The sequence below is a fragment of the Poecilia reticulata genome, linkage group LG7 (genome assembly GCF_000633615.1).
Source record: "Poecilia reticulata strain Guanapo linkage group LG7, Guppy_female_1.0+MT, whole genome shotgun sequence".
In the NCBI taxonomy this organism is placed as follows: domain Eukaryota; kingdom Metazoa; phylum Chordata; class Actinopteri; order Cyprinodontiformes; family Poeciliidae; genus Poecilia; species Poecilia reticulata.
The window spans coordinates 17,292,257-17,315,905 of record NC_024337.1 but is presented as its reverse complement, the minus strand read 5'-3'; the positions used below and the strand labels follow the sequence as shown (position 1 = coordinate 17,315,905).

Sequence of the window (23,649 nt, the reverse complement as noted above, 5' to 3'; positions counted from 1 at the left end):
TACCAGCTACGACTCAGTGCAGCGCTGGCAAAAACGTTACTATAGATGTGATGACTTCCTGAGGGCGGAGTTTCAGAAAGAGCAGGAGTTCTTAAAGAGACAGAGGCCCAATAGGAACTTTTAAAGGTATTTTAGAGAAGACTCTGTCTCAAACTTGCACATATTTCAGCTAAAACTTTAAAATTCAATTTGATCCCGTGCCCTTGTCTGTTTTTACTGTTTTATTATTTCTACACTATTGATTATGTTTGTTGTAAAGTGTGCAGCTTGATCTCACCAGGCTGAATAAATAAACTTTAATAAAGTAACACAGACTGCTACAGGAGATCATTCCTGCCCACAGCCATCAGCAGCTATGGCAACTCTGAAGAAACTTGATTTATACAAGTTACATTTAATTTCTCTTTGTGATTAATAAAGTTCTTTATGAGAACTTTATTAATTAAATATTTTCAGACTTTCCAGCTTGTGCTTTAAGTTTGAAACAATAAAAAACTTTAATATTAAAGTAAACATTCTCCTATGAAAATACAACTTTCTTAAATTATATTTTTAATATTTGTACAAAGCAGCTTAATGTCTTGTTGTGCAGGACAAAAAATATTCAGAGTTTCTTCATTTCAGTATGTTTACAGACTTGATTGATGTTTTTCTCTACAACAGAAAATATTCAGAGCCTTGATGAACACTAGTATTTTTCTACATGGTTCTCTGCCTTATCAAAATAAAAATATAAAAATAAATAATCCAAGTTAAATAACGGAGGATGATTTAAACCACGATGAGCTGGCCGTCCTCCTGCCGGTCGACACGTTGAGCGTCTCCAAAGACGAGGAAGACGCCGAGGCCTGTGACGTTTACCAACGTGACGAGGGAGAAGACGACGGACCACGACAAGGTGACCTCGATCAGGTAACCCGAGAACGACACCAGAACMAGACCTGCTCGACACACAGCGGGCAGAACTCAGAAGCAAACATCCACAGCCAACATCTGGAAGGTTTCAGGTCTAAATACTCACCCATTAAGGCTCCCATCATGTTCATAAACCCTKAGGCACACAGAGGGAATTAGTCCAGTAAATGGTTTTATTTATTTTATTCATTTAGTTTCAAATGAACAGGGAAACAAAAGGTTTTCAATGAAAAAGAGCAGCTGGAAGAAAACCACATTCGCTGTAACAGACATATAAGCTGCGTTTCCATTACCAACTTATGCAAAACTTTGATATTCTGCTAAAGTCGAAAAAACCGTTTTGCAGCGTTTCCATTAAACAAGAAATGCAACTAAAGTCACACTTGAGTAAGATTGTTTACGCAATAATTTATTAAAAAACATCCAGCGCCATCATCCTTCCACCACTTCCTGTCATCGTCGTTTTTTCATCAGCAGTAACATCCAGATGTTTATCATGTGACGCAGCAAAAGGGTTTCTATTTTCACGAAACACACTAATTACAATACAATTTAAAAAAACCTTCCTCCTTCCACCAAACTTTTAGAGTTTTTAGGAAATGGCCTCGTTTTCAATAATACAATTTATCTTCAAAATGTCAAATTAAGCTATGAAAAGAGAAGCTGATATAAGCTAAACTGAGTCAAAATAAGATAAGTTAATACAAGCCCAGATAAGCTAAGCTACATTAATACAAGCACACACAGACAGACAGACAGACAGACAGACAGACAGACAGACAGACAGACAGACAGACAGACAGACAGACAGACAGACAGACAGATAGATAGCATAGCTTCGTAATGATAAAGCACTCTGAGTCAATATCCTTCATATTCCTTGATAGAATCTTATATTTTATAATTGTCTTAAAAGTAAAGATTGATTTTCTCTCTTTGATACTTGTGGAAGAATCTGCCTAAAGAAACCAACTAATAAAGGAGAAGAAAGCGTTGAGTGGAGCCTCACCGTAGAGCGCTCCAGCACATGATGGAGTCAGATCTTGCACATTCACAGACACACCACTGAAACACACAAAACAATGACAAACATTAATAAAACTTCCTCAAAATATTTATGTAGTGGTTGAAAAAGTTGCACTTCCTTTTCCTTTCTATAAACTCTCGCCTATATAATTTCAGCTTGATAAAAACAGCAGAAAACAAAATCTTACAAAGTATTTTTGATCCAGTTTCTAGTGCAAATGTCTTAATAGACTCGAAATAAGACAAAACTAACTTACAAGTAACTTTTCAGTAAGATACATGATCTTGTTTTAAGTCAAAAACTCCTTAATATTGATTTTATAAAGTGCCAGTTTCAGATGTTTTCACGTACCCTGCGGTGAAGGTGGTGAAACTGACGGCAGCAGAAATGAAGAYGACAGCAGACGTGAAGGAGACGGATCCAGACAGAGGCAGAATAAACATGCTGGAGAGACCCATGGCACCAAACTGCAGCCAGAGGGASRGACAGACAGACAGACAGACAGACAGAGGGACAACATTTATCACAGCAGCTAACAATTACTTTAAAAACAGATTATTCTGACAATTAATCAGACAAAAAAAAAGGCACATTCTCCAGGTTTTTAATTTAACCACTTAAGCTTATTTCATACATCAGAAATACATTAAAATATTTAATTCCTTTTGTAAATGTATTTTTTTATTGTCCAAAATGCAACATCATATGATTCCTKTAGTGAACGTTTGATTATTTGCAGCAAGCGAAGCATCAACGTGTGAACAGCTCAGCGCTTTCTGCTTGACTGAACATCAGAACGGCGGCGCATCGCTGATCTGTTTATTTATTTGATTAACCCATCATTAATAGATTTTATTTACAGAAGTTGAACCAGGTTAAGCAAAAACTGCATCTTGAGGAGTTTTGGGTAAAACATATATAGACCGTTTTTTTTTTTTTTTTTTTTTTTTTATCTTAAAAGCAAAAGAAAAAAGTTAAACAAATAAATAAATATTGGATCAATACCAGTGTGATAAGTTTGATGCTTTAGATTCCCTCCTCAAATTTTATTTTATTTTTGTGTCATAGTTTCTCATCTTTACCTCAAAAAAGATKTTGTTTTGGATTCCACTTGAGTTATTAAGAAACAAATTCACACAAATTTGTTTTGCGTTTTTAAAAAACATTTTTATCACATTAATACGTTACTGAAGTATTTTGTTGACACCTGCAAACTTTGTCCAAATTCCTTCCTGGGTTTTAAAATACAGCTCTGGTAAAAACTAAGACTCCTCTGCACTGAACCTGGTTTTTCCTCCAAATATTGATTTGAGTTAAAACATTAGTATTGTTGCTTCTAAATGAACATGAACTTGTTTTCTTTGCATTATTAGAYCTGAAATCGCTGCATCTTTTTCATTATTTTGACCATTTCTCATTTTCTGCAAAAAAAAAACAAAAACAATTTTTGCTTGGAGTTTCACAGACATGTTGTCAGTAGTTCATAGAATAAAAGAACAATGTTTATTTTGCTCAAACATAAACCTATAAAGGGAAAAATCAGAGAAACTGATAATCGTCTTAATTTTTTCCAAAGCTGTAATTCAGAGGAAAAAACACACAAAAGACTTAAAGCTCAGAAGTTTGATGATAAGTCAAATTAAAATAAAAATAAAAACCAACAAAAAAAACACCGGTATCAGCGATACTGGTTCTGTATTTACTTGACATCGGATCAAAACCAAAATAAGCRGCATCACACACCTCTAAAGTAAAATGACCTAAAGTTAAATTTGATCTCTCCATCTTTTATTGCAATCTGGAACAAAATGTAAACCCATCCACTAACAGATCTGAAACACGTTTCAGTTTATAAAACATGAAAACATTGCAGTGATTTCTACACTTACTTGCATTATTTTTCTCACAGATGCAACACTGTATCCTGCAGAGAAAGAAAACAAAAACCTGTAAATTTGATTTCCTCAAAAGACCAACAACTTTAGGATTTACCACACATTTTGCTTTCGTACCTTTTGCGATGAGAAAATCCGACACAAACCCTCCACCAAGACCTGAAGGGATCGCCATCAACCAGGGAACCACATTATACACCCAGGGCTGCAAAACAWACAGACACTGAAATGAATCGAKAGCAGAGATTCATCGGATGTCTTCGGTGACGTTGTGGAGGAGTTACGGTTGCATGAGGAAACGATTCCTTGAAGAACATCGGCAGCCATGACAGCAGCGTGTAGGACGTGCTGCAGATGCACATGTGAGCGAMGACCATGGCCCTGAGAGAGAAACGACCCGCAGAGTGAAGAGAMAACACTCAAAACGATCGATTCCACCGTTTAAAGTTGTCTGGAAGCTGTACCAAACTGGAGGCTTTTTGAAAAGGTGCAGCCAATGTTTTCTGGACAAACTTGGTTGAATTTCGCTCCTTTTTTCCATCTGGTTCACTGCAACGTCGTCTGAGAAACAACATTAAATGTCAGATTTAAACCGAACAAAACARACATTTGACAATTCAAACGACCTTCAGGAAAATATTCMRAATAAAATGCTATGACATAAAACTCAACATGTGACTTTATATATTTTTGATACATTAATAAATCAGTAAAAGAAAAAGTATCTGTTATTTTTCTTGGTTAATTTTGAATTTGTTCCGTTTTATTTTAATGTTCCTTTTATTTTTACTGTATTTTTTTGCATTTTACTAATAATATTGTAGCAGTATTTATTAATCTCTTGATATTTGTTTATGTTACACTCGTTTTCTGTTATCTTCTCTTCAGTTATCTAGTTGTTAATGATTGTTTTTACTACTTAATTAGGAGTTTTACTACCTATTCTTGTTTTTTATACACTTTTTGCATTACCAATTATTCTGCAGTGCTTTAATTTCAGTTATTTTCAGTCATGCTATGTAAATTATTTTTACAGATTTTAAATATGCAGTGTTTAAAATTGAACATGTGAACTTTTGCTCAAGTTCCTTTATTCRTYRTGTACACAATTTAGCATTTTTTAGTGTTATAGTATAATAAATTTTTCTCATTTTTGTCTCTTGACACTTTAAACATGGCAAMCAAATTTATTTATATGAATGTAATAAGGTATTTATTGTTTCTGAAAATCTCCTCATGTTATCCTCTTTATATGTAAAATGTCCCCAATAAATTTCAGAAAATATAATTAACCAACATATAAACAGCAACAGTAACAAAACAATTAAGTGATTTTAAATATTGATGTCTAAAATATTTAACACATCAAGATGTCCAGAAGCCAGATGTACCTCTTAATAAGTAAGACTTCACTGTGACGGCCCAGAGTCCAGCCAGCAGACCAGTACAGTAGAACATGCTTTCCCAGCCGTACCGGTCCAGCATCACGGACCCCATTCCACCCGCCAACAACGTGCTGAAAGAAACAAGGGAAACTGTTGCTTATCAGTAGTAAATGCATGTTTAGATGTAATGTATACGTGTGTGCAGAACGTACCCAAGATGGCTGCCGCTGTGCATGGTGCTCATCAAGAACCCTCGCTCAGCCTCCACAACACGCTGGGAGCACAAACTAGCCAGAGACGGGAAGAACACACCTGCAAAGAACGACGTGAACTCACTGCAAAAAACTAAATCTTATCAAGTATTTCTGGTCTAGTTTCTGGTGCACTAGAAAAAGATTAAACTAACTTAAAAGTAACTTTTCAGCATGATATTGGAGATTATTTTAAGTAAATAACTTCTTAATATGGATTGAAAAGTACTAGTTACACTTTTATATTATTTCACTTTGCAGTGCTCCATCAGAGTTTGCCCTGAGCAGCTGCACCTTTTAGATGCTAAATCTGATCATTAAGAAAAATGGTTTTTAGGCCTGTTTCATCATGTCAAGAGTACGACGAGGGTCATTGTAGAGAAAATGTCTTGCCAAACAACTCAGGAAGGCTAAGAATAATCTCAGAAATTTTTGAGAAAAATCTCAGAAATTTGTGTTTGAAAAGACTTGCTGGGAAAAAAAACTTTAAAATGTTTACATTAATTTCAGAAATTTATTTAGAAAAAAATTGACATTTCTGAGTTTGAAAAGCTGAAGAAAATTCAAAATTTTGAGATTAATTTCAGAAATTTTCTAGTAAAAGCAAGAAATTTTGTGYGTTTGAAAATACTCAGAAATTTTGAGATTAGTCAAATTTTTAAAAGTTTAACATTTGCCAGAAAAAAACTTTAATTTTTTAGATTGATCTCAGAAATTTAGAAAAAAAATTGAGATTTCTGAGACTCAAAAGTCTTTTTTTTAAATTGATTTCAAGATTTTCTGAGTCTCGATAGTTGAATATTTTTGACTTTTCAAACTCAGAAAGGTGAAGTGAAGCCTCAGAAATGCCCAAAGCTCAAAATTTTAATTTTTTGGTGGAAACCTATCACTCTATTTTCMCCTATACAACGACCCTAATGTCATAAAAGTGCCTGCACATGACTTTTGCACTAAATTTTCATGCTTCTGTTGGTTCTTATTTGCTCAGAGAAACCKCTGTCTATACCAACCCTGGAGTAGACCCATCAGGATTCTGGCCACCGTCATCAGAGCCAGGGTGTGGGGGCCCAAATGGGCCAGCACCGGAGTCCCAGCGGTGATCAGAGCCCATGAGGCCGCAGAGACGAACAGGACGCGCTCTCCCCCMACTCTGCAGGGCAGCAAATAATACCAGAGGGAAATCCTGAAACCTTAAGCCTCACTTCAACATAAACAGACTGCGGACATTGTYGAAGTGAAGCCATCCGTGTTTCTGTGAATGAATCGCTTACTTGTCGCTGGCATGTCCTCCCAGGATCTGGGTGACACAGTATCCCCAGAAGAAGCCGCCCAGGACGAGGCCCGAGTCGATTTTACTCCAGTGGAAAGCGGCGGCCATTGAGACAGCACAGACCGGCGTGGTCATCCGAGCGCAGTACAGCAGGCAGGTGCCCAGAAACAGCATCACCGTCCATTTTCTAGCCAGGGATCTGCAAACAACTGCAGCTTAATGACGTCATAAAATCAATTAATGAGTCAATTTAACGCTAATTTAACGCTGGTTGGTCTTTTTGTCAAGCGGCCATTTCCTTACGAACCTGAGTTTTCTCTCAGGCCCATTACAACCGTTATATCAACGGTCATAACATAACATGCTAACGCACTATGCTAACGCTGCTCTGTCATKCTGCAGCTGAATTGAATGAGCGCTATTGAGGTGAAACTTATGGAGCTTTTTGAATGTTTATATTTCATAACAGAACCGAATAAAGTGCATTTTGCATCCCACACCAGACTCAGGACCGTCTCTCCTTCCGCTATTTTTGTCTCTACATCAATGACTCTGCTTTAAATGACCAGTGGCGCCCTCTGTCGGATGGCAGCCAAACTACAACACTGAAAGAATGTCTAATCGGAAGTCATTAGTAAATCGATTGGAACTCATTTTAATCTCCTAAACAATTAACCCCTACATTACATATAATTTACTATTCACTCATACTTCCTTAAATGTCTGKAAATGTGGGGTTTCACACATATTATAATCAATATAGTTCAAAAACGAGTCATATATRAACAGACAATTCCACTGTTTTGTAACTCTTCTATGAMATTTTATGACTTGATTCATTATAAAAAATAATGTTTAGAGGAAAATAAGGTTTACGGCTCCCTGGGGCTTCTGCCTGTATCTTTTCAGTCAAACTATTTAAACTAGTGTTTTGAAGTGTGGATGGCAAATTATTTGATAACTGACTGAATATATAAGTAATWAATAAAAACCAACCAATAAGCATCATAATTTTCACTGACCTTTAAAATAAGGCCAGTGAAGCATGACTCGTAAAACTAGCAGATAAACTTAAATTCTGACAAAATATAGAGTAAACCCTGGGAAACACAGACACACATGCTAAATATTTATCTCTCAATTAAATGCTTCAGCCTGAGAATGTTTAGCTTGAAAACAAATTTWACATTTATTTAGAAATTARATATTTAGTTACAAAACTATTTAGCTCAGTTTAGAGCTCTGACATTTATAAATGTATGAATAAAATGGTGAAAAATATGACTTTGAGAAATGAATGCCAACATTTTTATGACAGGTTAATAAACCAAATTATTGCTGTTTATTTTTTTACTGTGTAACTTTTCAAACGATAGTGCAAACTTTTTTTTTTTTTTTTTTTTCTGTGTAACTTTTCAAACCATAATGCAACAAACTTTTTTTTTTTTTTTTTTTAACCAATACTTTCTTACTCTTACTCCCCACCTCTGCTTGCGGCTGAAAGTTGGTTGTTTCCGTGATGCAAACTTTCAGTTTACCCCTCATGAAGTGGGTCATTGCCGCATTCTTGTTTGTTGCCGCTTCGACAGAAATTATTTCTTTATTCTCGGTTATTTTCAATTAAGCGTTTTTACTTAAAAATGTCAAAATTGATCAGTTTCTTCCTTCACGTCAAMGTGGCAATCTGAATATTTTTTAGGAAGATCTTGAACTTACAGACCAAGTAGAGGCTTGTGAGATAAACGTGTTGCGCCGCAGAGAAAAAAACTTCTTCACTTTTATTAAACCTGATTCAACAAAGTTTTCAGTCTCACCTGGACCACAGGTTCTGGTTCTCCAACTCTCCCGCCGCTCCTTCGGGTCTATAAATGTTAAGATCCAGAGGAGAAGCCTTTAAATCTCTGATTGGACCCGCGCTGTGGTTTTCAGCCATTCACCCAGCACCGGTATCTTCTGTCTGCTGCAGTCCGTGAAGCTCTTCCGCTCTTCCTCATATCCACCGTCGCCAACCGGCCGAACTAACCCGACTTGTTTGACGCTGGTATCTGTCAGCAACTGGAAGCGGTTTCCATTCCTGACAGTAGATGTGTAAGTGCTGCTTTCACCGGGAGACACATTTGCATGTTGACTGTCTATAAAAGGACAGAGGTGTGTCTTCTTCTTCTTCTTCTTTTTAAACTCTATATCAGAATAGTGGATCTTGTCTTGTGGGTTTCTGGCACACCCACTTGATGATTTTCTACTTACAGCCAATGACAGACAACATTTAAGATCAGAATATTACATCTGACAAGTAAAATAACCTTTTTACAAACAAAAAAAGAGTCATTTTGCTACTTTTAATCTGACAAATGAGTCTCATCTTTGAGAATATATTTTTTATTTACTGATCATGTGCTCCTCTGCCTTTGTATTATGTTCTTTAAAAAAATAAATGAATAAATAAAATGGGGGAATAAAGGCTTCAGTTTCCCCACATCTTTTCCTTTCACTTAACGTTGAAAACAAGCAAGCAACTTTTTTATGTGGCTATAGACAGGAAGTCAGWGACTGGCTGCTTTGCAAGTRTAAGTCAGCAGCATTTGCATGATTGTGTACTTCTGTGTCAAAAGTATTTCATAATACTATTATTTTTTTGAAAAGGTGAATTTTGTTTGATCAAACATGAGGGGGGCTGGAAATCATTAAAAAAATGTATCTTCTGTCTTCTGCTCCTTTTTGAACAATATTGCATGTCAGTTGGTATGACTATTTTTCTTTTTTAAATCTGTTTCTACTTTTTGTCTGTTCAAAATAAATTAAACATCATCATGGAAAATGTGGACAAACCCACTTGTTATCTTTGCTCAGCTGAGATCCCAGTCCAGTTAATAATAGTTCTTTAACATGTGCATTTACTTTTATGACGGTTTTATTTTTACTTGAGTAAAATTATAATGAAGTATTGTTACTCTTACTTAAGTCAACCATCTTGGTTCCCACTGAAAACCCAGTCAGGGCCCCTTAAAATCTACGTGGGGAACCCCGTTTATGGTCACCATGGAAACCGCAGTCAAAATGTGATTGGATTCATAAACCGTTAGCTCTTATTTGTCCGATTTTGGGCACACCTATGTATGCTAGCTGTGTCATTAGCCTTAATTTATCGAGTAATCAAGCTAAGTATGTTTCTTTTCTTAATTCAGTTACTGAAATAAATTAACTTCTCGCTGATATTCAGCTTTTTAAAAAACAATGACGCCAGTCATTTAGCATTTAGCTCTCGTTTTTTGTCTTGGTATTTAGCTTGATTTTTATGAGCTCGTTGGGCCGTTAAGCTTGTTGGTCATAATTTTTCTAAGAATTTGATAGCTTGGTCAGTGKTTTTTACACCTTTTCCATTTAAATATAAACTGTTTCTTTTTGGTGAATACCAGGAACTGAAACATGTGCATCTTTTAATAAAGTTTCTCAGTAGTACAGTCCTTACCAGAGTTTCCACATTACCAGAATTTTGTCACACTCTATGCACTTTGAAAGTTTCACTTGAAACTTCATACTGGTTTAACACTGGTGTAATTCTGACTTATAATTTGACTGCTCTTCTGATCAAAAATGGTAGATCTATAGTTTACAAATTATTAAAAGTAAATTGGGTCTCGGCCTTTCTAGAAGTAAAAAAATCGCCTGCTTTTATCTTTTGCAAAACGATCTTTGAAGCGGGGAAAACTTTCAGATCATAGCAAACTGATATAGCAGGCTGACATTAAACTCCTGGAATGTGTGTTTTTTTTTAATCAGGGTTTTCTGATATGTGCCTCTTTTAAAGCTAATAGTTGTTCAGTGGCTTGCATTTTCTCTTTTAAGAAACAAATATATCATCTTGAGTCTTTTTATTAATTTCTCTTACTTTGGTGATGTGGTATTAATTCATTTTGTATTTTTTTTAAATCTCGAAATATATTTACTTAGTTCAACTGCCCTGTTTGGTTATTGGTTAACTATGCTTAAAAAGGTTAGATTTAGGAAAACATATGTTATCAGCTTTTATATCCAAAAATGCTACCTTGGGCCACACAACATGCCATTAAAATATTTCAAAAGGGCACTTTTTTCGTCCAGAGGAAAAGGGGCCAAMGTTCTAGCACCACCTAGTGTCTATCTGCGTTTCCCTGATAAAAAGACCTAGTCACACTAAAATGTCCTTTCTTCAAAGAGAAAATTAGACWCATCATTCTGATCTAAATCTGATATTTACTGAGATAAAATTGATAAAACATCATAAAACCATCAGCTCTTTTGGAAAAAAGTTTACTTTCAAAATAGAATAAACTGGTTGAGGTCCGATCATCAAGAGTTTAATCTAGAAAAATWAAAATTAAAACTTTAACACTAAATTAAGGATACAGCAATACCTTCTTACAGTAGTTAAACTGTGAAACATGAATTAGGAGACTCAGGTGTACAACTGACTTTTTTAAAGTTTGATTGTGTGGCCTCCCAATTTTGTGACACCCTGGGCAAAAACCATATCATGTGTATAAAAATATATATTTAGGCTTGTATGTTTCATTTTAGCAATAACATTYATGTGCCAAACAGTTTCATAAATTAAATTATTTGCTGGGTATTCATTTCACCCTGGAAAAAAAAGTATGCAACTGACCACAACTGTAAGAAAGATAGTAAAAATGTGTGGAGATTCACAATAATATTCTATTTTGACCATAAAAGAAATGGACAGACAACCAGTGGCAAGATATTTTCTTTAATATAAAATCTAATAAAATAAACAAGCACAAGTACCTTTTTCTTCACCGAAAAAAGTAAACACAGACATGCAGAAAAMGTGAAAAATCCTAACAGAAAAAAAATGCACTCATAAAATCACATGTTAAGATTTAACTTTGCAGAATAAATTACCAAATAAAAGTCCAAGACAGTAAACAGTTTTAGTCTGAMGAAGGTCTTGATTAAACAGACTTTTTAGCTATAAAGATTTATCAAAGCAGCCCTTTCTCTGCTGCAGCGTATAAATCATCCATCAGTCACTGGGATTTCCAAAACCAACACCCTGAAATATAAAACCAAATTTAATCTCAGGGAGTATGTTGGGAGCACAGCAGCACTCAGAAAAGGCCAAGGAGACTCAACTCCGCTAAAACAAACCCTCTCCGATTTCAACCCGTCTCTGAACATGAGAAATAATTAATTTACAGAACAATTTACTGCAAATGTACATTTAATTTCACGGTTTGAAAAGTGTGTAGCTGATTTATAGCAAACTGTCACACACCGAGGTAAATAAAACCATAAAATGTAGCATCAATTAAATCTATATTACAATAATAAAGTGTTGCTATCTGTTCATTTTTGAAAAATATTCACATTTTGTAAATGGATTCTTAAAACCAGCCACCTGCTCGAGCTGAACACGTTCATTCACACAATCAACCCTGCAAAATGAGGCCTGTTCTGGAAATTCAACAGCAAAGGGTTTCGATAGACAAAATATACAAAGCAGCCATTGGAWTTTTGTAAAACCCAGAAACTGTATTTAAACTGAATCRTTCGTGTCATTTTGCAAATACAGCAACTACCATTTCCACGATGAGTATAAATGACGTGGAAAAAACAAAACAAAACTGTACATATGTTTTAACATACATGTTATGTTACCTGGTTGTAACGCAGTCGCTGATGGATCATAAATTAAGTAGACGTGTAGGTGAMGACTGTTTTTTACGTTCACTTGGGGTCCTCAATGGCGCCGGTGCTGAGGTCCGTCATTTTAGGATATTTAACCTTCTTCTGGTCCAACTCGTTTTGAGCCCACAGCAGTAACTTCAGGAGTTTAGCCAGTTTAGGGGTCGACTCCCTGTTTTCATAGTCCAGCACGGCTTGGTTCACCTCGCTCCACACCTGCGTGACAAAACAGAAAACCTTTGTTTGTCTTTTTGCTAAATTCAGTTTTTATTATCCTTGTGCTCACTACATTATAAAGAACAATAAAAACTGATGACTGCACAAATCCAAAAAAAGAAAACAAAAATCTAAATAATGGAAATTTGGCAAATTCCAGMCGAAAATGTTGCCAACTTTTTAAACTTAACATTTTATCAWGTTTAAACCATAGACTTCTTTTTATTTATTTTTTTATTTTAATATATTTGACAAAAAAAAACAAAAAACTGTAGAATTCTGAAGTGGAAGGAAAATTATTTCCTGACCCTCTATTTTGAATATTCGATCAGATGTATCATCTATTGAAATTGATCATGTCTATTGTGATATACAGCGCTGGGAAAAAGTAAGAGGCCACTTAAAATGATCAGTTTCTCTGATTTTACTCTTTATAGGTTTATGTTTGAGTAAAATTAACGTTATTATTTTATTCTATGAACTACTGACAACATTTCTGTAAAATTCCAAGCAAAAATKTAGTTTTTATTTGCAAAAAATGAGAACTGGTCAAAATAATAAAAAAGATGCAGAGCTTCCAGACCTCAAATAATGAAACRAAAACAAGTTGATATTCATTTAGAAACAATAACACTAATGTTTTAACTCAGGAAGAGTTCAGGAATCGACATTTGGTGGAATAACCAGGAGGTTTTCAAAGTAGTTCAGTGCAGTGGGCTCTTAAATTGTTTCAACATTGATTTATTGTCCAGCCCTACTGCTAAATACAACAGTTTACAACCAGGCACAGTGAGGACGACCTTTTGCCGCTGCATCATGTTGAGCAGGTCTCCGAAGGGCGACTCCTCGGGGTTGTCGAAGGCCAGAAGGGCGAGCGTTCGCTCCATCTCGGTCAGACACTCTCGGCTCTCTTCCCCCTGTTCTGCGAGCTGCGTCTGAGCAAACTCCAGGGCCGACTCTGTCTCTCTTAGCCTGATTAGCTCAATCAAATGTTGCTGCTACAAGAAAGATAATGAAGGGTGTAAAGTTAATGTGCAAGTAACATTATGTTGTTTTCTCACATTTAATAATGTTTTTTCCCCCAAAATAAAACATTATCACTGACTTTGGGAAATACCAGAGCTACATGTTATGTTTACATCAACTGATGAGTGTAAGTGGTCGGGTGCAACCGTACCTGCAGATGGAAATACAAGTATCGGTTTGTGTCCAGTAACTCCGGGTGTAGGCTGTTGATGAGCGCGATAGCTTCTTGGATCTGCCCCTTCAGGATCATCTCTCTAATCTTAATTCTTTCATCCAAGGAGTCCAAATCCACACTGGGCTCAATTCCTGACTCCATCCGAAACTTTTCTGCTGCCTCTTTGAAGCCCTCTTCAGATATACACAGAAGGACAGATGCAAATAAGTTAATAAATAATACACTCCATTAACCTAAAATATCACGAGAAAGTTTGTCTTTTAGATCAAAACTTGGAATATCAAAACTTGTAATAGCCAGATTCTATTAAAAAACATGGCATACTTCAATCGATGTGCTTATTTTTGCCAATTTTTATGATTATAGCTTACAGCTGATAAAACTAATATTATTTTTCTAAAAAATACAACATTGCATAAAAAAACAAAACAAATTTTGGATTTGGGRGACATTCAATGGTAGACAACCTGGACATGGGGCAAAACTGTCACTTTACTTGTGTTAGGCCGCTCCAGAGCCAGAAGTGAGTAACTAATATCCTCCAAATTAACAGATAAGAATATCTGACATCACGGATGAAGGACAATAGACAATCTTGCGATGATGATAACAGGTTATATTTGCCAGTTCTCTTCTTTCCTTTCTTTCTCATCAACTTGTGACCTTTAACACTTTGGGCAATGTCATTTGTGCCCAGTATGAGCATCTGCTGCCACTACACCCAGGCCCAATTGACAAAATATTACTGTAAAAGCAGGCAAAATGCAAGTTCATAATCTGAAATGTGATAGAAAACAATTAGTGCACTCCAAACAGTCCTTTGCAATACGAACATTGCACACATAGATATTACAATGATGACATGTTCTCAATGTAAAGTGTAGCCCTAGTTGACATGTACGGCTGCGTGTTAAAGTTTACATTTTTTAAGCGAATTACTAAAATAAATAAACTTTGGATCATATTCATATTTTTTTAGATGCAGTGGGATAAGGTAAATATTCAGGTTACAGTCACTGTTTTCTAGAGAAATGTCTCACCTGTCACCAAGTAATTCATGATGAGCCTATTCATGTCCGCCCTCTGAATGTGAACATTGTTTAATTTGTCCATCCACTCCTCTTTTGTTATGTCCTCTGGCTTTTCAGCATAACTCATCATTGGGAACCTGAAGAGGAGGCGAAACATGAGCAAGACTGACACAGCTTGGCCAAACCATGGATCTGCAAGAACTGCTGCGTATCAACAACTAATTAATTAGAAAATAAACACAGACAGACGAATCAAACATTACAGTCTGAAACGCTGCAGGCAAATAAAACAGTATCTACGCGACTCGAATCACGATTAAACACCTGCAAGCGTCATCAAAAACAAACCGGGGCGATCAAAACAAACCCGCTTCCTCCACAGCATTAGCCGCAGCTAGTTAGCATACTGTACGCGTTTTCACAGTTTACCGTCAAACTCAAGGTCCGCTGAGTTTCCGTTCACGCAGGGAGAAAAGAAAACAATAAATGAACCAAGTGAAGTCGTCTTGATGCTTCTAGAAGAATAAAAAACAGTCAGACGTCTGTATAGAATAAAGCTCCGACCGCTACCTCACTAACGAGGCTAATTTGATAACCTCGCGATAGGTGTGTGAGAGAGCAGCGAAGCCTCCGATTGGTTATGGCTGTGACGTCACGGTTGCTGAGGAACAGCGAGGTTCATCTCATAAGAACGTTTTACACAGCTTTTGTAGTCACTGAGTAAAAGGCGTGTTTCATAGTACTACAAGTAGTGTTTTAATATATATATTTTTTTATTATTTGCACAATTTTATACACTTATAAATGTATTCAATTCAAAATGTAACTTTAAAAAAGGGAAATTAGATATAACTCATATTATCCGAGCTTGGTAGCAGAGTTGAATAGATTAGAAATGAGGGTTGAATAGGGTTGGAAGGAGGGCTGGAAGCAGGCCCAGCGGCATGGGTGGGCATTGGGGGGGCCTTACCTGCCACAGAGTAACCAATGCCCTTCTCCCTCTGGACTGGAAGCTATTTCTTTCATTTTTATTATTCCTATCTCGATTTGATACAGTAGGGGCTCCCGCACCTCCCGTATCAATGCCTTCTGTCTCCCGCACTTTTTCAGTCGTTACAACTGGTTAATCCATTGTTAGCTAGGACCTAGACTTGATCCATGTTGTAATATGTTTTTCCGAGCCGCCTTTAAACGCAACATGAGCAGTAAGAAACGCCGGTGTTTTACATCAATCCCTATGCCGCCCCCTGGTACCACCGTGGGGTACCAGGGGGCGGAACTGCTAAACTGTTCTGGAACCGGGGCTGGCTGGAAGGAGGTTTGGAATTAGGGTTTGAAAGGATCTGGAAAGAGGTTTGGAAGGAGAACTGAGGGGAAGGGTGGCTGAATAAGGTTGTAAGAAGGGTTGCAATTTGGGTTGGAAACCCTATTTCCAACCCAAATTGGAAATAGGGGTGGTGGGGCAGGGTTGGAAGGAGAAATGAGGGTCAGAAGGAGAATTTGAATTAGGATTGAAATTAGAATTCAATCCCAGGAGATTGAACTCTAATTCAGTCTCCTGGGATTGATTGGTGGGAAGGAGGGCTGGAATTAAGTTCAGAAGAAGGGTAATTCCAACTCTCCTTCCAACCCTAATTCCAACTCAAATTGGAATTAGGATTAGAGCTGGTAGACCATTGTTTTGTTTTTCTGAAGACGAAATACAAGCAAAAACTTGAACAAGGATTTTATTAAATTATTATTGTGAATACTGTACTAGTTATTACCCAACTATGATAATATAATATAATATAATATAATATAATATAATATAATATAATATAATATAATATAATATAATATAATATAATATAATTATTAATAACAGCTTTCCTCACCGCGCGCGTTCTACGTCATCATTTCGTCAGTGCACGCGCACGTCGGGTCCTCCGTGGGGTACCAGGGGGCGGAGCCAGCGAGCTGCAGCAGCTGTCCATGGTCGCATAGTGAGAGCCAGAGAGGGTCCGGGTACGTGCGAGATGCGGCCATAGTCACGCTGCACCGCCTCACATCAGAACCCGTCCGGATCGGTATTCCTATTGAGCAACAGAGCCGACTGAAAGGTGAGGATGCCCTCTGCTTTTCTGTATTTTCTCTTCTTTTTTTCCCCTTTGACGCTGCCTCTTGCCCTTGAACAAAAAACGACGATCCATCCCTGCCTGAGGATCCAGAGCAGAGCAGGCCCCATGCAGGAAGCGAACCAACATGGATGCTGCGCGCTGAGGCAGTGCAGCTGATGATGCTCGATCAGAGATTACGCTCCCGGGATTGAACTCGTAATTTCTAATCCTTCATAAAGACAATTTACGTTCGGGGATGAGATTCGTAGAGGGGGAATATTTGAAAGCCGCCTCTTAGATGAATTAGATTTCCGTGAAAATGTAACGATAAAACGAGAAGGGCTTCAAATACAGAGCAGTGCCTCTTCATTTGTGTCGAGCTGACACCCATTTGGACGCAGTCTGGTTCTTGAGAATGATTAAATAAATAAAAATTATTCTGTGTAGAATCATGTTTTATCTACCCCGCTGTGCTGTAGCTGTTCAGCCTGCAGGGACGTCAGTTTGTAATTTACTAAAAGCAGTGGACCTGCCAAGCTGCAATGCTGTCAGTAATCAGCTAGAACCCAAAAGGGAAACCAGATAAATGCAGGTGAAAAAATTAGTTCGTCATTTGGACCTGCACAGATTTGATTTCTCTGTAAAAAATGCATGTTGGGACTTTGTGTTTATAGAACTAGCTGTTCCCTGATGCCTTCAGCCTCAAATGCCTCTTTATGATTGTCATGATTTAAAAAATAAAAAGCAGTGAAGATTTTTTTAAAAAAATTTCTTTAATTTATATTTTATGACTGAGCAACAGGGTTTAAAAATAAAATCTCAGATTTTTTTCGTACCATGTCAGGTTTCAAATTTTAACAGATTTTTCTTTTTTGCTTGCTTTCTTTTCTACAAGAGAGGATTTGGGCCATTACAAAAAAAGAAAAGAAAAAAAAGAGAGAATTAAGTCGTACAAGAACAAAGTCATAACGCAAATAAAGTCATACTATTATGAGAATAAAGTTGTAATATTATGACTTTAGTCTCATATTATTTTGACTGCATACTCATACAACTTTATTCTCGTAACATTATGAATTTACTCTTGTAATTTTAGGACTTTATTCTCGTAATATGATTTAATTTTTGTAATTTTAGGACTTTCATCTCATAATTATGGTTTTTATTTTTTTGCATGGCCCTAATGCACCGTTGTACTTTTCTGCAAAAGAAATTACAGGAAAAATATTTTCATAAAGTGGCTTTTGTTTCAGTCATCTCTTCAGTGAATTATGTGGGCCAGGCTATGAACATTTTTGTTTATTCACGAGAATAAAGTCAAAATATTAGCAGAAAAAGACACAAATTTCATTGAAAATATGTCTTAAAATTACGAGAAAATTTTTTTATTTTAATGTGAAAAGCTTAATCGGGATCTGACGTGACCAGCTCAGGTTGTGTAGATTTCTCTTCTGAACAGACTCAGTTATTTTCACAATAATTTCAAAGTCATGCCATGAACAATAATTTCATGCTGATATGTTAAAAGAGTAAAGTATTACTTCACAAGATGCTGAGCATTCCTCGTTTTAATTTTAATTTTCCTGTGTTGGAGTTCTCAAAAAATGACAATTTTATTCCCAACTTTATTCTGGTAGTATTATTACTTTATTCTCAAAGTTTAAAAAACATCATAGCCTGGCCCTAATATTCAGTTGTAGAGCTGACTCATCATGAACTATGAAAACCCAAAGAATTTTTTTATGAAGAAAAAAAAAATTCAAAAATTAATCAGAAACCAAGTATTTGATTAACTGTTGGAATGAGTTTATCGCCCGGCCTTAGTAGCAGTGCTTTCCTCTGTTGTTGTCACTCTGTGCAGCCAGTGAGGCATCATGGCTGAGCAGCAGAGGCAGCGCTCTCTGTCCACCGCCGGGGAGTCTCTCTACCACGTCCTGGGGGTCGACAAGGTGGCCACATCAGACGACATCAAGAGGTCCTACAGGTGAGGCTGACCGCTGTGATTTACAATCAGACTGATTCAATCCCCTCTGCTGCCGTTCGGCCATTTTAAACCTGCCTTCTGCAACAGGAAACTGGCGCTAAAGTTCCACCCTGACAAGAACCCAGACAATCCGGAGGCAGCCGAAAAATTCAAAGAGATAAACAACGCCCATGCCATCCTGAATGACCCCACTAAGCGTAATATTTACGATAAATACGGCTCTCTGGGACTGTATGTGGCTGAGCAGTTTGGAGAGGAGAATGTTAACACTTACTTTGTCCTTTCAAGCTGGTGGGCAAAGGTAAGATGTGGAAAAAAACATTGTTTTTTAACCATATAAAGTGCATTTTAATACATTTATACCTTTAGTAATTCAACTCAAAATGTGAAACACATGCAAGAAATAGAGTGATGTATCTCATTGGTTTTTATCTGTTAATTTTGATGATTATAGGTCAATCATGGCTAATAAAACCCCAAAACTCATTCTCTCAGAAAATTAAAACGATATTTGACAATTGTCTATCAAACTGTCACTTAGGGTACATTAGAAAAGATCATTGCTAAAGAAGCTAACTGCTTATGGAGTGCTGTTCCTGCTAATTCAATGAAAAGCTTAGTGGAAGGAAAAAGTATGGGAAAAATGAAGCAAGGATTCACATTTTTACACTTCTATTTGGGTCTCAACTGCCTCTAATAGCAACCCATGAGCTTAAAAAAACACCCAGATATTTTTCTGGCGGTAAGTTAATGTTTTTGGGTGTCTGGAAACTGAGCCATTTCAAAAGCCTTCCGAATGTAACGGCACAAATCAGCAGGCTCTGACCTTCACCTATTCACCCCAACAAAGCCCAGCCCGTTACCTAGCCACCCCAGGGAAACCCAGCCCGTTATCTAGCAACCCTAGAGAAGCTCAAGCCCGTTACCTAGCAACCCCAGAGAAGCTCAAGCACGTTACCTAGCAACCCCAGTGAAACTCAAACACATTTGGTAGTTCTTTACTTTAAATTATAATCTTCAAAATTAATATGAACACTTGGAAAGTTTCACTCTTTGTTTGAAATCACTTAAAATATAAATTGCTAATTTTTTGAAGTGAATTACTGAAGTAAATAAACTTTTTGATAGTCTGTTTTTTAGATGGATCTCCAGGTTTTGTGTTGTTGGACCTGTGTGTCTGCAGGCTCTGTTTGTGTTCTGTGGCCTGGCCACTGGATGCTACTTCTGCTGCTGCCTGTGCTGCTGCTGTAAYTGCTGCTGCGGACGATGTAAACCTCGGCCTCGGGAGGGCCAGGAGCAGGACTTCTACGTGTCCCCCGAGGACCTGGAGGCTCAGCTGCAGTCTGACGAGAGAGGTGAGGCCCGAATAACCAACATTTAAGGGTTAAAATTAACATTTTTTTCCCCAGCTTTTTGTATTTCCATTTGAGTATTTACTGCTTCTAAAACCAACCCAGATGCTTAAAAACAACACTTTTTGGCAATAAGTTAATGTTTTTTTGGTGTCAGGAGAAGAAGCTGTTAAAAAACCTCCAAAATTGTTGAGTCACATGCCACGGGCACTGTCCCGTTACCTAGCAACCCCAGCCTAGCCCAGCCCTGTAACTTAGCAACCGAAACGGAACCCCAGCACATTAGAAATATACATCATACAAAATAAATCACTCAAATGTATGACAGATCACAGAGTTATACTAAATAGCAATAAAATTTCATTCATTCACAAAATGAGTCACAGTTCGTACAAAATGTCGATACATTTATAAAATATACAATAATTAACCATTTCAGATATAGGTGTGTTGCTCCTAAAAAGCTTTTCAGCTTCTTTTTGAAATTTCAGCTTCTTTTTGAAAACTGACTTCTGTTCAGCTTTTATGAGAGTTGATGTTAGAGTACCACTCTTTTATTGCTTTGTAAGTAATCAACCAATCAAGTTTATTTGTATATTTCAGCAACAGAGCAGTTCGAAGTGCTTTACATGGTGAAAACATAAAAATGATCATAAACGTATTGTATAGTCAACAGTTGTGAAAATCAATAACAGACATTACATTTTGYCAAGTGCCATCGTTAAAACCATCAATACACATKAACATTTAATGGTCAATATTCTATTTAATATCTCTGAAAATCAACTCTAAACAGGTGGGTTTTTAGCCTTGATTTGAAGGAACTCKGTGTTTTGGATGTTTTGCAGTTTTCTGGAAGTTTGTTCCAGATTTGTGGTGCATAAAAGCTGAATGCTGCTTTTCCATGTTTAGTCCTGGGGATGCAGAACCAAACATGTGTTGCTAAGCCGTTCAGTGATCTGTAAAATAAAAGACATAACAKGTGCTTTTTGAGAAAATTTGTTTTTGCTTGAKTTATGAGCTACACAATGGCTGCTGGAAATGACAAGTGTTTTGTTGTTGACTTACCATCCAGAAAYCACTTTCTGCACTCTTGTTGGTTGTGCAGTAGGCTCCACTAATGCTTTTCTAAGATGTACAGTTGTATAATAGCGCATGTTTGCAGTCATTTTAGGTTCTAAAACAACTTATTCTGAAAGGAGCTCAAACTAAATGATCATTATCTAAGTATGATTTTGTGCACAAAATGTATTGAACATGTTTTGTGTAGCCYGTAGACCTATGATGATACATAGCAGGTCACCTTTAAATGCTCTGTTGGCATTGRAGCAGCCTGGTATACATAGTTCTCATGTTGCATCACACTTCCACRAACTTTGTAACTAACAGCCATCTTAGTTGCCAGTTGCTATGGAGTTGCTAAAAAACCTTAGAATTAGCTCTCAYCTTGTTTCTATTTAAGTTRCACAAAGTTCTCATGTGACGTCAGTTTTGTAGCTAACAGCCATCTTGGTWGGAAGCATAGCGAACTGTCATGACAGTTGCTATGGAGTTGCTATGACAACAATAAACAAGCCACAAACTTAGAGCTAGCTCTCGCCTCGTTCCTGTGTAACTTATAAATAAGTACGTTACAGCTATTACGCAATTACAATTTTTGAGTACTCTACCCACCTCTGTGTAATACTAAGATAAATCTTAGTGATATTTACTGCCGAACTAGAAAAATKAGCTTAGYTAATGTAASTTTTATCTGCGAGCTAAGATGGACATGTAGCCTATGTGTGTTACTGCRGACCTGCTGTGCCAGAACCAGAACCTCGTTATYTACAGGAAGAGTTTGAACGTCGTTTATAAATCCTTTTAAACACTGATTGTATGCGTCCATAGATTTTAGGTCTCGAAGCTCCTCCATTGTGTAGCACTCTATGTTCACTAAGTAGTGAACTGTATCATAGTTAGAGATCRGAGGCAGCTTGTCCACATGGTGTGACATGTTTCCACTCTCTGTATTGCACGGATCGATCCCGACAGCAGCCATTTTGTTAACATAAATTTCTCTTGCTCATTGGTCAAGAGTGTTAACATATTTTCATTTCGTTGGTCTCGAAGCCACGGCTCATCTATGCTTTGCGCTGTGTTTGCCTACCAAGATGGCGTGGATCACTTCCGGTTCAGACTTGTGGGAACGGTGTATTGAAATGAAGTCTCTGTTTCTCAAACAGAGGCTGCTGGGGAGCCCATAGTGCTGCAGCCGTCGGCAACAGAGACGACTCAGCTAACATCGGATGGGCACTACTCCTACCACACCGACACCGGCTTCAACTAACCCCTCCGCTCCCRTCAGACCCGAACGGGATCCTGCCTGCTTCCCTGCTCCACCTTCGTGAGATGAAAGAAAAAGGCAAACCCATCCTTCCACGWCAGAAGAGCCATGCAGAGGAGAGTGGACTTGTCAGCATGGCTTTTCAAATGAACTGATGAAGTCACATCCACTCCCCCCCWTCCCTCATCATCCTTTCCCCACGTGCAAGAAGGAAAGAGAAACAACCAAACTGTTTCCCTTTGGGTTCTTCTTCTGCACTTTAACCACACAGTTTCCCCCYGTTTCCCATCGTTTGCATCATGGTGTAGCATGCACTGTGTCGAAAACATTGTCCCTACAATTTCTTTATGCCTTGGCAACAGTTTTACTTATTAGCAAGACTCATAACATATGTGCAGTGATGTTAAAATGAGCACAGCTCACCAGGAGGAGTAGAAGGAGGTAAAGTTTACGAGATATTTTCTGCTGAAGGAGCGGAGAGCCRCGGCTCATCAGGGACGGTTGGAAACATGCATGAAGGTTCAGGCAGTCTGTGCCATCATTAAACGTTAGAGGACTGGYTKGTCCCCATGTTTGCACTTTTCACTTCTAATTTGAGGTCGATTTTGTTTCCAGCACAAAAAGAGCTCTGACGCTGTCTTCTGTTTGTCTCTTCTGTGTTCCTTCCTGAGTGGGTTTGATCCAAGTCGTTAAGGCRCCCAGCTTTATTGGTGGATAGGYGTTCATAGATACCAGCCGGGGTTCAATTTAGGCTTTGATTATTATTTAGCATCAGCTTCATATCCCTTTACAYGCAACAGGGAAAGGTTTGCTTTCTGCGCCTCACCGCAGCAGCAGGTGTTGTGATTACTTTAAAGCAAACTTTTATAATGCATTTGATCCATGTTACATTGTAAATCTCATATTTTCATATCAGCAGCTTAACATTGACATGAACTCTGGATGCAACAGTTAGAAGGAATCTCACACAAAACAACTTTTTCTTCAAGGAGCTCAAGTTTATTTAGTTTCA

General features: G+C 37.4%; 3 protein-coding genes across 5 annotated transcripts; 1 reads left to right on the top strand and 2 right to left on the bottom strand.

The window, feature by feature from the left end:
- Positions 1–535: 535 nt before the first annotated feature.
- LOC103467733 (solute carrier family 17 member 9-like) lies at positions 536–8,864 on the bottom strand. 3 transcript variants are annotated; one of them, XM_008414391.2, is made up of 13 exons: positions 8,558–8,864; positions 6,745–6,942; positions 6,484–6,623; positions 5,435–5,534; positions 5,229–5,353; positions 4,302–4,398; positions 4,122–4,218; positions 3,955–4,042; positions 3,832–3,866; positions 2,294–2,409; positions 1,925–1,980; positions 1,022–1,051; positions 536–941 (listed from the first exon to the last, which is right to left on the bottom strand). In XM_008414391.2, exons 1-13 carry the CDS (start codon positions 8,674–8,676, stop codon positions 772–774), a joined length of 1,371 nt encoding a protein of 456 aa, XP_008412613.1. In that variant the 5' UTR covers positions 8,677–8,864; the 3' UTR covers positions 536–771. The 3 variants fall into 3 exon arrangements, with proteins under 3 accessions (XP_008412613.1, XP_008412614.1, XP_008412615.1); XM_008414392.1 differs by lacking the exon at positions 8,558–8,864 and adding an exon at positions 7,051–7,253 and having other exon boundaries at positions 6,745–6,958; XM_008414393.1 differs by lacking the exon at positions 8,558–8,864 and adding an exon at positions 7,051–7,253.
- Positions 8,865–11,474: 2,610 nt separating this feature from the next.
- Positions 11,475–15,498, bottom strand: LOC103467734 (glucose-induced degradation protein 8 homolog). The gene is made up of 5 exons (XM_008414394.2): positions 15,306–15,498; positions 14,886–15,013; positions 13,822–14,018; positions 13,445–13,642; positions 11,475–12,644 (listed from the first exon to the last, which is right to left on the bottom strand). The coding sequence occupies exons 2-5, from the start codon at positions 15,004–15,006 to the stop codon at positions 12,471–12,473; spliced, it is 690 nt and encodes a 229-aa protein (XP_008412616.1). The 5' UTR covers positions 15,007–15,013; positions 15,306–15,498; the 3' UTR covers positions 11,475–12,470.
- A 1,308-nt stretch (positions 15,499–16,806) lies between these two features.
- Positions 16,807–22,715, top strand: dnajc5aa (DnaJ (Hsp40) homolog, subfamily C, member 5aa). The gene is made up of 5 exons (XM_008414395.2): positions 16,807–16,978; positions 18,837–18,959; positions 19,047–19,260; positions 20,143–20,314; positions 22,537–22,715. Exons 2-5 carry the CDS (start codon positions 18,850–18,852, stop codon positions 22,638–22,640), a joined length of 600 nt encoding a protein of 199 aa, XP_008412617.1. The 5' UTR covers positions 16,807–16,978; positions 18,837–18,849; the 3' UTR covers positions 22,641–22,715.
- Positions 22,716–23,649: the final 934 nt, after the last annotated feature.

Excerpts from the sequence above, each read along its gene's own strand:
- LOC103467734 (XM_008414394.2), bottom strand. The coding sequence starts at position 15,006 with ATGATGAGTTATGCTGAAAAGCCAGAGGACATAACAAAAGAGGAGTGG. Across the intron at positions 14,019-14,885 it reads CATGAATTACTTGGTGACAG|AGGGCTTCAAAGAGGCAGCA; the intron begins GTGAGACATTTC and ends GTATATCTGAAG. Across the intron at positions 13,643-13,821 it reads ACTTGTATTTCCATCTGCAG|CAGCAACATTTGATTGAGCT; the intron begins GTACGGTTGCAC and ends TCTTTCTTGTAG.